Source organism: Ceratotherium simum, chromosome 18 (assembly GCF_057802395.1).
Source record: "Ceratotherium simum simum isolate JZ-2026a chromosome 18, ASM5780239v1, whole genome shotgun sequence".
In the NCBI taxonomy this organism is placed as follows: domain Eukaryota; kingdom Metazoa; phylum Chordata; class Mammalia; order Perissodactyla; family Rhinocerotidae; genus Ceratotherium; species Ceratotherium simum.
The window spans coordinates 13,274,535-13,289,003 of NC_141917.1; the positions used below are offsets into that span (position 1 = coordinate 13,274,535).

The 14,469-nt window shown below is 41.8% G+C and overlaps 1 protein-coding gene across 3 annotated transcripts in view; it reads left to right on the top strand.

Moving 5' to 3' along the window:
• The window catches only part of FBXL7 (F-box and leucine rich repeat protein 7), a 399,891-nt gene that overhangs the window by 14,751 nt on the left and 370,671 nt on the right, over positions 1 to 14,469 (top strand). For 2 of the 3 annotated variants that reach the window (XM_004422686.3, XM_087443151.1), the window contains exon 1: positions 389 to 946. The exons of the other annotated variant lie outside the window; for it this stretch is intronic. In XM_004422686.3, the coding sequence (XP_004422743.1) occupies positions 910 to 946 (37 nt within the window). In that variant the 5' untranslated portion in view covers positions 389 to 909. Of the gene's footprint in view, positions 1 to 388; positions 947 to 14,469 lie in introns of those variants that run through there. 3 annotated transcript variants of the gene reach the window in all.

Sequence of the window (14,469 nt, forward strand, 5' to 3'; positions counted from 1 at the left end):
ACAGGAGAATGCCAGCATTTATACCTGAAATTGTCAGGCAGAACCAGACTCTGAGGCAGGTTTATTTGAAATGCCCCCACACCTAAAATAGGCCATATTTGCAGGCAAGCCCAAGGGATTTCAAACGACGCCTGGAGGCTCATCTTACAAATTAGGGGCCAAGCCTATAAAAGAACAATAGTAAAATAGAGCCAAGAGCACGTTCCTTCGCGCAAAGCGACTCGCCGGAGGCGCGCAGGGCCTGAGTCGAGGCTGGGGCCGGGAGCCGGAGCCCCGAAAAGGCGCGCTGCCCCTTTAAAAGGCCGCGCATCTCCGGGCCGGCCTTCCTCCCCGGGGCTCCAGCTGTGATTGACGCTGGGCGGCGAGAGGAGGCGCCTGGCGCTAACAAAAGTCCGGCCCGCGGGCGAGCAGCGCCGGGCCGCAAGTCTCTGCCCGCTCGGGGCACCCGCAACAAGTGGCCGCCGCGCCCTCCCCGGGGAAGCCGCGGGCGCGCAGGGGCGCCCGGAGGAGGCGGCGGAGCAGGGGAGCCCCGGCCGCGCGCGCGGCTCAGCGCCCACCGCAGGGGGATCGGGGCGGGCGGATGGGGACCCGGCGGCGGCGGCGCGGTGAGCCTCTGGGCGGCCCCGGGGCGCGGGCTCTCCGCAGCGCTGCGCCCACCGGCCCTGAACGCGGATTCTAAGAGCGGCGGCTGCCCCTGGCCCCACCCAGACCAATCGGGGGTGTCAGGAGGGGACCGATCGCCTCCTCCCACCGGAGTGCAGGGGCCGCCCCCGGCCGGAGATCGGCCCCGGAGCGTGGGGTATGCGCAGCTAACGGTCCCGTCGGGCGGGCTTTCCTCTGGCGGAGCGCGCAGGCGGTGCGCCCCAGCTATGGAGTGTCCCGAGAGACGGCGGGCATGACGGCGGCAGGATGGGCGCGAACAATGGCAAACAGTACGGCAGTGAGGGTGAGTGGGCCGCCCGTCCTCACACTCCCGGATCGCCCCCCTTCCCCTTCCCCTCGCCCTCCCGCCTGGGAAGGAAGGTTCTCGCACACTGCCGTGGCGCACCCTCATTTGGCACCCTGTCCGGGCCGTCACCTTCCCTTTTGGCACTGAGTGCTCAGGCGCCTCAAGGATGCTTTCCCACCGTGGGGGTCTCTTTAAGCAACTTCCCAGGTTGTCTTGGGGGCGGCTCAAGTTGCATTTCTGACGTATTTCTGAACACATGTGCCTCAACTTTCCTTCCCTGGGCATCTGGGGTTTAGGATGATGGTTTGGCAGACGGCGGAAGACGTTTTTCTAAAATAACTCAGTGAAAACTTTCCCAAGCCTTTGTGCTCCAGTCCCCTGGACTCTCCTGTAGCAAGAAAAACGTCTGTAAGAAGAAGTTTCCATTCTCTGCTCACTGCCCCTGGGCTGACAGCTTCGCGAAACTAACCACCTATCAGCCCTGCGAGGCGAGGAGTGGCCGGGGGCTTTGTCTGGGCTCTCTTGGGGCTCAAGACGGGCAAAGGACCATCTGTTACGTGGGGCTGGAAATTGCCCAGAAATATTGCCTGTCAAGTGGGAACTTGGAAGTTGGGGAAACTTTAAACTCCACCCACTCCTAAAAGGATGATGGATGTGTGGGTTGGCTTCTCCCTCGCCCCTCCTCCCCGTCTTTGCATAAAACCGTAGTGTTGTAACCCAGTTGATTAACAGCATGCCCCTGATATGCATACGGCAAAGGCATTTTCCGCAGTTCCAAAGTTGGGAAGGTTTGTCTTTCGTGAACTTGGCTGGAGGGGAGTGGAAGAGACAGGGGTCGGTTTTACAGCACGCCCCCAGAGGACAGGCGGTTGCAAACGGGGTCCAGCGCCTGCTGACTGGTAGGAATGCAGAATGGCTATTCAGCATGTGGTGTGAGGGAAACTCCTATCATCCTGTTCAGAACTTTGAGCTGTGGCCACAGAATGTGGATGTCTCTCCCCGTGTTTGTGTTTGTGTTCGTTCTCAGCAGCTTTGGGAAGTTACAGCAGAAACCGACCCTAAAAAACCATATCCACAAGAACCTTCTGTTTAAATCATTCTTTACCAGATCATCATGTTTTGAATTCCACATATATGTGAAATACATATATTTCCTTATTCTGGGCAGTTATGTGAGAGAGTTTTTTTTTTTTGACAATTTCATTTTTAAAAAGTTAAAAGATTGACATTTTAGATAGCCAATGTGAATGTATGCCAAAAATGATTATTGGAGAATCTTGGCCACTCCCCAAAACTTCTTGGAGTTGAGGTTTTAAAAATTTGTGGAAAAATGAAAGATTAAGTCTTCTTGCTTCGAGTTACTAAAAAGCTTTCAGGGAGTGAAGCGTGTGCTTGTCAATTCTGGGTGTGCATATGTTACGCTACTTGAACACTGTGGGGGTAAAGGACACCCCAAGAGTTGCATAGAGTCACTGCTCTGCCTTCTTGAACAAAACCCCTCCACATTCTTCGTAATCCTCTGCAACTTGTTCCTATATCCCAGCGTTCTTGTATTGTATAGTGTGTGGTGTATGACGACTTCCTGTCTGAACAGCAGAGTTTGCAACCCTTGGGAGAGAAAAGGAGAGACAGAGAGCTAATGTTCTCCAGCTGTTATCCGTAAATGCTACCTCTGCATTTTCACTTCAGCTGAAGTGAAATTTTACTGGGATCAGATTTAGATACACTGTGAACTTTTTATAGGAAGAACTTCTTGGGCTCAGCTGACTTGAGGGGACCAATAGGAAGCTTTGGGAGGCGACTAAATTTTGGCTGGAGGGACACATTGTGTTTAGAGTTCATCACCTCTCTTCAAATGCATGGAGATTCTTCTGTGATAGGAGAGGAAAAAATAGAGAAATGGAAGTAACAAGAACTTTTAAAATATCTTTTCTCCCCCCAGTTACACTAGATCTCTCCTAAATAGGGTTATAATATATGTAATTGGGTATGGTCAACTTTGTTACATTGTGCTATGGGATGGTAAAATCTGTGCAAATGAGCCTGTTGGAATTTGCTGTGTTAGTGACAACTTTCTCATCTAAAATGTCACATTTCAAAGAAAGTGAGAGAAACCCCTAGACATAGTATCTCTATGATCAAAGGAGACTGATAATTAAGACAGCTTTATAGATTTGTTGTAATTTAGGTATGGTATATTTCAAACACAAGGGGCAGATTATCAATGAATGCGTATCCATAGAATGGCTCAGTCAGAGATTGCTCAACTGTAAAACACTGGTGTTTGTGTATACTTTAAAAATCTGCAACTTGAGCATATTTTTACTTACTAATGGCAGTTGACACCACTGTGTAAATGACTCTTAAATTTTAAAATATTGTTATGAAGTATTAGAACTTTTAAAACTTCAGCATTTCATCTAATTTCATCCAGTATTTCTCCTTCTCCTGGAAAATATCACTTTTATTAAAAAAAATTATTCCTGAGATTTACCTTAACAGGTGCGATAGGGCAGAGGCTTCCTACTTCCTGTAATCCAAGGACCAGCAGCGTCAGTACCCCTGGGAGCTTTTCAGAAATGCAGAATCTTCCTCCTGCAACTACTGATCATTTATCAAGTGCACGTTCAAGTTTAGGGAAGTTCTTGTGTGGAGCACAGAGTGTTGACTTGGGAGTCTGGAAATTTGATTCCAGCTTCAACTTAGCTACTGTGACCTTGCTGAATGCCCCCAAAGTCTTGGGGTCTTTCTTCTCTAGAGTGAGGAGAGAAATTCCTTATTGGCATTTTTTGTCATGCTCTAGTCCTTCAGCATGTAGTCATTCATTTTATTTTGCTCTTAATGGACCACTTAAGGGAGAAGATTACCCGTGGGAAGACCTGTTATCATAAATAGAGAAGTTAAGACTATTATTGCCATGAAATCAGTAAATGCTCCCCTCCCTCTTGTCATTCCCCTTGTCCCTCATCTCTATCTTCCTCACTCATTCCACTTCCTCCCCTAATTCAGTCAGTCCTGAAATCCCTGCTTTTCTCCCTAGATTAAAGGTCTCTAAATCATAATGGGTCTTTCCCAAAGTGTTTTGTTTTCCTGAATACTTAGTGAACATTCAGGTTAATGGTTTAATTTGCAGTCTTTAGGCAGACTTGGATTTTGCTCCAGGAAAAAGTTACCATACCATTCCTGATATTTAACTTTTTAGAAACATAAGCCAATGTTTAAATGATTAGTATGTTCTGGTAAATTCTTTTGTGGATGGCTGTTTTTTCTCTTTATCTTCTTTCATAAAGTGTACGTTACAGCCCATGTGTAGAAACCTGGAGAATGAGTTGGGGTGATTCAAAGCCATTAGAACCATTAGCTTTGACTCCTGTTAATCCAAATAAACAAATCTCTCTGTTCAAGTAGGAAGAGAGGAGCTGCTTTCCCTGCCTTTTAAGGTGTCCAAGCCTCACCCTCGCTTACTTAGTGGCTTCATTGTTATGTTTATTCTACTCCAGCAGGTCTGAGGCTGTAATACTTACACTGTTAATAGCTCCTTTGCAAAATCTTGTGTGTTGTTGAATTGGAGCTGATGAGGCCTTAGTGATAGGTTTGACTCTTGGTAGCTCTGCGGCTCTGTCAAGCGCCTTGGGTCCATTTTCACCATCTCAGATCTGCGCTCTTTCCGATATGAGAAGAGCCAGTTGCCTGAGGGCATAAATCATCACACATCCATCACCACCTTGAGAAACATATCTTGAAATAATAATAACGATGGCAGCTAATGTTTATTGAAAGCTTACTTTGTCCAAGCATGATTCTAAGCCCTTGACATACGCTAACTCACAGAATCCTCACAGCAATCCTATGGGGCAGGCATTGGTGTGGTCCCCATTATACCAAAGAGGAAACACAGGTGCAGAGAAGACAATCATTTTCCCAGTGTCCTAGAACTAGTATAGGTGGAATTGAAACTCAGGGCCAAGACTGTCTAAGCCCAGAGTCACTTATTCATTCATTCAGCCTATATATGTTGACTTCTTATTTCTTACTATGTGTCAGGAGCTCTTCTGGATTCTTGGGGTATGTCATTAAACAGATAAAGATCCTGTCCTTGTGAATCTTATCTTCGTGTGTGTGTGTGTGTGTGTGTGTGTGTGTGTGTTGGGAGGGAGGGGAAGTAGAAAAGTTAAGAAGTGCACACACATCTGGTAATTCAGTAAACAATATAGTATGTTCTAAGAGGCTAAGGTCTCTGAAAAGAGAATTGTCACATTAAGATGAGGGGGGGTTGGGGGGAAGAGGGTGTTGCAGTTTTAATTCAGGTGGTCACTGCGGGCCTTAATGAAAAGTTGGCATTTAGACCAAGACTTAAAGGAAGTGAAGGACTGCCCTTGAGGATCAACGTATCATGTTCACTGTTACTTTGAACCACTGTGTTTTAACAAAGTGAATACTCTTCATGCTGGAGGGAATAAATCATCATTTTATGCAAGTGAAACATCATCAGTCTTCTATAAACAGTCAGCTACAATGGAACAGTTTGTCTGGCCACTGGGCATACTTTTTGCCTAGAGTCTTTATGAATAGGTTTTATCCAGTTATATTATATCTGATATTTTGTGACTACTTTTGGGGAGTGGGGAGGGGTGCCTAAGACATGCTCTTTATGCTGTGACTGGTAGATGTTGCCTGACTTACTGAGTATGTGAATACTCTCCTTGACGGTACCTCTGAAGGTCTCCTAAATTCTTGGGTAGAAGTAGGTCTTTGTCTTTTGCCGCCAGTAAATAATTTTATTCTGATGAAAATCAGAAAATAAATGATACTGATTCCACCGTTCAGTTCAAATCGAAGCATTAGTGCAGCTAAGAATACCATCTTTGGTCTGACAAGGAGGAGATATTTTCAGAGATTTGGGGAATCTTTTTGCACATTTAAAACAAGGGAAAGAAAAGAGAAGTAACTTTTCTTTCCCTTTGGAAATCAACTCATATAAACTTTGTATTAACTCCCTCTACCCTTTGAAACAGAATGAATTCTGGGTTGATTTTGAGTAATTAATAATCACTTTTGCCCTTCGCCCTTATCTACTGATATCTCTGGGAGCTGCTTAGACTACTTTGCTTGGCTGTTTGACTGGTGGAACCTTCTAGATATCATGTATCTTAAAATGGCATTAGGCATGTATTAAAATACCTGACAGCATCTTGAATAAAATCTAGAGTGAATAAAGTCTTTGAATAATGAAGAAGGGAATAAATGAAGTTTAGAAACTTAATAACTTAAAAAATATTATTTGAAGAGCTGTCATGATGAAAATTGAATTTCAGAGTGTTGAGCAAAGACCAATGTATGTAAGTTACTAGAGGGCAGATTTGGCTCCATCTGAGGAAGAGCTAATGATTAGATCTGTCCACATCTGAGATAGGCTACCTAATGTGGGAGTGAGTCCTCTGACATGGGAAGGACGGGATCACAATAAAGAATGTTGAGCTAGAAATTTCTGCATTGATCATTGGTTTTCTATAGGACCCTACACCACGTTCCCTAGCACACATTCTGTCATGTGCAATATTGTTTGATGAAGGATTATTGTTTGGTCCTAACTCATATTGCTACTTTTTCCCCCTCATATATGTCTATCATTTTAGTTGTTAAAAAGTACTCCCCCCACTTTCTCTGGGTTACTTCTTTCAGTCTGTTATATGTGTATGTTTATGTCTATTCAGATATATTTAGATATTAACTGGAAAATCTACTGATTTATTTCCCTGCCTGCTGTGGGACATAACCTCCTGCACCAAAAATTAGCTTTGATAAATGGCTTTTCCTTATTCTCAGTGCAGTAGTGGATGTGAACTCTACCTATAATATTACTGTTACTTTTTTTATTCCCCTAAAACGCAAACTTGAAGCAAGTTTATTATTATTATCCCCCGTAAATCTACTAAACATGAAGCAAGATCCATAACTGTGCTTATGTTGAATGTCTTGAATAAATCTTTTAACTTTGTCTGTAAGGCTTCTAATTGGTATTATTGGTTAGTGATATTTGATCAGAAGCTACAATTGACTAGAACTACACACAGATGGCGTCCTCCTCAAGAAACTCTGATACACTCTTGTTCTGCACCATGTCTACCGTGAGTGAGCCAGAGCAGCAGTTCTTCCTCATGGTGATAAAGTCTGTATCAGCTGAGCCTTCCCAGAATGTAGCTGTTTTTATTCTGGTTACAGAAATTTAAAGCTCTTCTTCCATCTACTCACTGCATTAAATCTCTAGATAGAATAAGACTTGCTCTAAGGAAGTTCAGTGTGTAAGTGAGAAATTAGGCAGGGAGGCCAGTGATTTCAGAGCAAGATGATAAGGGCTGATTCACAGGAGGACCCGACTTCTCCGATGTGCTAAGTGTCAGTGTAAGTGATAAGTGGGAAGTGTGCATAAGAATAGAACTACTCTCTAAATAATGACAGCTCTGGACAGTGTCTACAATTCCCCAAATATCTAAAGGATGCACATGTTTTCTAAAACAACAGCAACGAAAACAGCAAAACAGGTAAATTGGACATGGAGTAGCTTTACCCTTGGGAGAAACTAAATATTTTGTTAAGAAACTTTCCCTAATTGTTCCCGAAAATCTTCATGTTCCTTTTCTCATATGGTTTATTTCGTGGAAAGTGATTCCTGTGGTTTCCGTAAATGAGGACCTTGGAATGCCTCAGAGGAGGGGCAGAAAGATCTGGCCAGCCTGGGTACTTCACTAGCCTTCATGCCGCAGGGAAGGAGAATGGAAGCCTGAGGGCAGATACGTTCAAAATGTGCAATTTAATACCCCAAAGACGCACAACTTTAAAATTTCTGTCATGAATAGTCATTAACCATCTCTGAATTTTCCTCGGTAATGAAATATAAACACATGGTCAGTATTTTCGCCGTTTGCTCCTTGATTCAAGAAGTGTAGCCTGTTTCTGGAGCTGTAAATCTCTAAGTTGTTCATTAGGTGTGCTCATTCTGTCAATTCCTATTTAAATTTGAAACCAGTATCAAAATGAAAAACAGTTGTTAACACTGCAGGAACTCATAATTGTAACTTTATAAGCCTTGAGCAATGTGTAGAAATGTTATTAAAACGTTTTGTGTTTGCTACCCTTTCTGTGGTAAATTCCTTTGCCGCATTTTGTAGCAGTGGAAAGAGAATCAAAATTTCTAGACAAAGATTTCGGGAATTTTTCTTATGCTTGTGGATTGACCTTCTGGCTGCAAGTAACCCACTTGTTGGCAAGGTGGAGAAGTCAGGAAGAGGCGAGTTATGTGTGCAGTTGGATCTTTCAGTCCAATCGAGAACTTGAGTCAAATCGTGGGAGCGCCTGGGTTAAGTCCAAGGGTAAGGCCGGATCTCACCCGTCCCAGCTGGCAGAGGTAGCTCAGACCCCAGGAAGAGGAAGAACAGGAATGAGACTGAGGGTGAGTGGCAGAAAGAACATAAGTACAAGGAGAAGGAAGAAGAGAAGAAATTCAGAGAGAATGGGAATTAGAGCGTTGATTGCCCTGTAACGGAAAGAACAGAATTAATGTTCTACTCTGCTCTCTTTTCTTAAAAACCTCTTAGCTCACAAAACAAAAATGATTGTTAATAAATATTTGATAGGCTTGGCTATTGCCAAGTTTGTTATATTTTCGGTCATTTTAATAATAGTACTTAACAGTTATTGAGCACGTATGAGGTGCCACTTCTTCTTCTGAGCATTTCACACACACTCTTTCCTGTAGTTCACAACAGCCAGGGAGGCAGTGCTAGTGATATCATTTTACAGTTGCCAACACGGAAGCTTAGAGATGGGCTCACCCCTGCCCAGGGCACACAGCTGCTAAGTGGCCCAGACATGCCTGAAATCCCCCGGGCTGTGCTGGAGTCCATGCCCCTCTCCACTGTGCCCGGGACCCCCTCCCGCCTGGTCATTTCATTTGCAGCCAAAGTCTTTCCCCATCTTTGTGTTGTCTGTGTGCTTCAGAGAATTGCAGTGAATGAGAAGTAGCTGAAAAAAAAAAAAAAAAAAGTGACTGTTTTATGGACTAGGTGATCAAAAATGAAAGACATCTTTCAAAGGAAACTTTCCCCTCATTTTACCTGGCTCTCCCAAGGACAAATTAACTGCTCATTAGGCGACAATCTGCTGACAAATTGGCAGGCTATCTAGTGTCTGTAATAATGTTAGCATGTAAAATAATTAGCATATTCTTTAGGGTCTGCAGCGCAAAGCAGAGCTGAGAGACTGTCCTCCGAGTCTCCAGAGCATTATGAACTTTTAATTATCTTTGTGCTGTGATAGCCTTGGTACCTGCTCACGAACAAAAGCTGATGGAGCACTGAGCAAGGTGCACACATTTGCTTTCCTCGCTAAAATAGCCTGTAAGTTATATCATATATTTCCCTCTGGTTTCAAAACTATGGGTTTGAAACAGCCATTAATATGGGGAATTATTCCAAAGTGTGTTTGAGAGTTTGTCCTTCTCTTTTGCCAGCCCCTGGGAGATTTCTCCATGAGTATGTCTATGACATTGCTTTGGAAACTAAAGAGCATTTCAGAAATTAATCTCATTTATCATCACAGAGACTATGGGAAGGGTGTCTCATTATGCCCAGTTCACAGGTGAGGAAACTGAGGCCTTGGCAGATTACATGACTTGCTTTGATTTTACAGTGAAGATTAGAAGATGTCGTTCTGATTCTCAATTTAGTACACTTTCCATTATACCATCACTCTTCTCTAAGTGCTACAAGACAAAAAGAATTTAATCATGCTAGAGGGTGATCACCAGGCATTCTTGAGGGTATTTTAAATTTTTTGTACCTAGGGATAAAATGGCAGCCTGCAATCATACATCATTTAATTGCTTTTGCAGTTCTATAAGTACAGAAGCCTGGCTCCCCACTGGTCATCTCAGGCCACGGAGCTGTGCCACTGTGCAGGGGAGCAGCTGTGCAGTGATAAAATTATTATAATGAGAATGCAAAGTGAATTATTGTTAGATAAATGCTCATGACAAAATGGCATTATTCGTTAGAATGCACTTGCTGGGTGATAAAACTCAGCCTGTGCTTTCCGGGATGTTACCCTCCTCTGAAAACCTCCTCTCAGGAGACTTAGAAAAAGTTATTTTACTGCTAGGAAGATCAGAGAATCAACTCTAAATCGGGGACTCTCAGCATCCCCGGAGTCCTGATTCTCTTCAGTCTTCTCGTGTCCTTTGCTGTTGGTTAACCACATTGTTCAGAGGTCTTTAGAAGTGTTTAGGACCTGGGGCAAGCCTGTTAACGATGAGTTGATTTCAAGAGTCATTGAAGTTCCGCCATTGTGTGATAGGAATCCGTCTTATTCATTTCATTACTTTCCATCCACCATCCTCTAGTTTCATCTCTGTTTTTTTTTTCTATTTCCCATTCCTTTGTACTTATCCATTGCTCATCCTACCACTTGCTCACCTTGACATGAATATGATCCCACTCACGTAGTAGGTCCTCAATATATTTTTTGTTAAACAGTTAAATGAAGATAAATCTGTAGCTGTGATCTTTATTGGATCTAAAAACAGCTTGTGAAAACCCTGCCATATTTTCAGTGAACCCTTCTTAGACTTGGAAATTTTACTCTCCAAAAAAAAAAAAAGTTTCTCTGGACATATGTTTTCTTCTGAGGATATTCTAAATTGGACTTTTATTTTAACAATGCAGTTACATCTGTTCTTATGGGTGCAAATAGTTTAACTTGTGTATTCAAGGAAAAATGAAATATGTATTTTTAGCATTACTGAAGACTTTTCAACTTCAGTGATTTACAATATTGTCGACTTAATGGTTTTCTTTGATTAGTATTGAGTAGAAATGATACTGTGTATTTTTTAGTGAAAATTGTATTGTTTTGTAATATTTGTTTCAACTGACCTGGAAATTGAGTTTATACGACAATTTAAGTAAATCATTAAATCGGAAAACATTTAAAAAATTTGACCTTTAAATTAGTAAACCTTTGGCTCTGTGATCTCTCTCTGGATTAAAGGGTCATAGGGTTAAGAATCCTTTTAAATTCATATATTGATCTACTTTATGCTGGGGGTTTTGCGTCTCTATTTTCCCCTTTTTTATTATACAAAATATAAAAGTTATGATGTGTGTGTGTTATGATTAAATGGCTTATAGTAGAGCTTCTGCCTCTGGTTTCCCACATTACCAAAATCAGAAGTGAAATAATCAATTTGAGAAAAACTGAAAATTGATATTGAGCTGTAGTGTGTACACGTACATGAGACTATATTTAAATAATCCTTTCTACAAATTAAGCAATCCGTTATTCCTCACATCTATTTTTTTTTTCTGTAAATGGAGAGAAATACATATCCTGTATGGAACTTAAAAAATACAATTAAAATTAAAGTGTCATTTATTTCTTTAATAATATGGTATCTGTGAGAGGAACAGTTTCAGACAAAAGGTCACCAAAAGAATCAGGCTAACGAAGGAGCAAATAGTCCAACGTATGAGCTTTTTGAGATGGAATTTGGGATAGAGATGACTGTACTTTAGGAACAAAGGACTTGAAATGGTTCCGTGACATGATATCACTTAGAATTGTATATTTTAGTTTGTTTATATACCTGAATTGTGTTCGGCTCAGATGAGGGCATTTTACTCTGCATGACACCGAGCCTGGCTGACATTTGTTTTGAAGTGCCAGAGTGTAAATTCAGATTCATAGGCAGCATTCATGTGCTCATTTTTGTTTTTTAAGTTTTTGATTTTAAAGATCAACAGCTGCTCTGTTGGTTGAAAAGATTTGTCACCCCATTTGGACGATGTATATTGTGCATTTACTAGTATGCAAGTAAATGTCAAGATATGGCATTTCTGTCCTGAACAGCTTACTTTTCACACTTTATTTTGTATCCACTTTGCTTCTTTAATTATATTTTCATAATTTTCTCTATTTTCCGTCTCTCTTGAAAGACCTCTCCTGTTGATTACCCTGTGAACTTGTTTTGAGAGACAGTAGTTCTTTGGGGTGTCTTTCTCCTCTCCTTAAGCCATAACAACATGAACTGAGCAATAAAAAGCCAATTCCCTCCCTTTGGTTGTACTTCAAATAGTCATTTGTTTGATACAGGCTAATAAAAACAGGAAAGGGATCATTTTTAAATGCTTTGGTTGGGGTTGCTTTACTTCCAATAAGGAAAATTGCCTCACAAGGGGGAGCATGGGCAATAAAGATACAACTAACTGAATAATTGTATTCAGTGTAATGTCAAAATCCCCGAGCTGCTGCCTGCAAATCTAATTTAATCTTGGGACTGCTGTGTGTCCACTGTAGTGTGTAGATCTGAATTTGCTGCTGCTTATCATCTCTTCACACATGACGAAGATGAATTTCAAATGCTACTGGAAGTTTTTGGTATGAGTAGTTTTTTTCCTTAGGAATACTTGTAATCCTTGAGGTAGGTACCCAAAGGGCTTTGGACATTGACCAAGAATGAAATATGGAATAGAACCTGGATATTTCAGTGGTGAAAGTGACCTCAGATCACCTTACAGAGAGATGGAGACACAAAGAAATGAAACCGCTTTGCCAAGGTCATTCAGAGAGCGAGGCTTTAGGATACTGACATTGATTTTCTTAGTCCAGCTGTTTCTTTGTAATCCATTTCTCTTTTCTTCACCATGTTTCTCCCTTTTTTGCCTTACTTTCAGAAGATTTGAGGTGAATGTAGTGGCTGTCCTACTTCTCTGTCCAGTTAGCCCCTCCAGGACTGACCCACTCATGCTGCCGACTGATAGCGTCTTGGCCACTGGTGGTTCATGGCCCACCACCTTTCCAGAAATTACTCTCACCCAAGGCAAGGGAACAGCCCCCATCCAATGACCGGTTGAAGTGGGAGTACAATTTGGGACCACTCTTGAGGGCCATCTTAGGTCCAGAGCTCCCCATGGCATTGGCTGAGTCCTATGTTGCAGCTGCATCGCAGAACGACTGCTATCTCTGTCCAATCTGCCTTCTCCCTTGCTTTTCGTAAGTGCAAACCCGAGGGATCACTTCTGAATAAACCACCTGCCCTTCACATCATCTCAGAGACTGTTTACTGGGGAACCCAACGTAAGACAATGGAGAAGCTGAAATAGGATGCTATTCTGGCAGTGGTCAAGGGCAGGATGCCACTGCTAGGAAAATCATCTTCTTCCTAGGATTCCTGGCTGTCCTTAAAAGGGTCTTCAGCTGACAGTTAAGAGACATACACTGGTTTTCTGCTTGAGAACCTGGTCTAATCCTTTGATTGTATGGATTAGGAAATCAAGCCCAGTATGCTAAAGTGACTTGATCAATAGCACATATCTAGTTGGCAAAAGAACAAAAACAAGCTTATAGTTTCCCCTGCTGCTATTGGTGCTGTTTTTGAAGAGCCATATTGGAATTTGTTCAAAGTTGTTCTGCTGCTATAACTCAGAATTGACTGCAGATGGGTCTAGAGACCATTTATCTGTCTGATCCATTTGTTCAACTCTGGCACTGAGATCAGACATCTCAGTAATTCCTACATGGTCCTATTTTGCTGTTTGTCTACTATTCTTTGAAGAGTGATCTCTAAAGCTCACCGTAGTTGTAGTAGAATAAATAGTGAAGTAGAAACAGATGGTCATAGTTGTTATTGCCTGAAATCAGCTATTTGTGTTACAGTCTATTAAGAGAATTGGGAAATTGGCAATCTTATTACATTATAGACCAGTGGCAAGTACATATTAAATAGATGAAACATGCAGGAGTGGGTTGAAGGGATCATAAGCAAAATGAAAAATGACTACAAATTAATATGTAGTCTCATGATCATCCTAAATAGTTTATTAGTCATTTTATTATGCTCAAATAATGTTCCATTGAGATTACCAAACTATTATAAGCTCAGAGTCAGTATGATCCTGAGAAATTTGGAAGTAATTGAAAAACAAATGATTAGTTTATTATTATCACTACTGCAAGGATCCAGATTATATAATTTCCTTGGCATAATTAACCAGCTACTCTTTTAGAAAACATGCTTCGACTTCCATTGTCTGTAAATTAAGTTGAAATTTATTTTATTTGGTACTCAAGGCCCTGTGCATGTTGTAGCCAAATTCCCTCTCCAGCCTTCTCTCAGGCTGCTCTTCTATATGCACTCTAGATCCTGGCCAAACCTGGAACCTCAGTGTTCCCCAAATATATCTTTTATTTTTCTATATTTATGTCTTTTGTCATGCTGTTTTTTTTTTCTTAGGGTATTCTTCCCATGTGATTATCCATGAAGTCCTGTTCAATTCAGGCCCAATTCAATGTTAGCTTTTTAAAATGAAATTTTCTTGGATTTCCCTTTGATATATCTTTATTTATAATGTTTAACCTCTTACTTCGAGGAAATATGTCAGGTGCTCCCAACTGGATTTGCTCTTTCTTCTCTCTGAACCACTGTGACACTTTATTTGTGTAGACTTTTTTATGTCCTACATTGCATT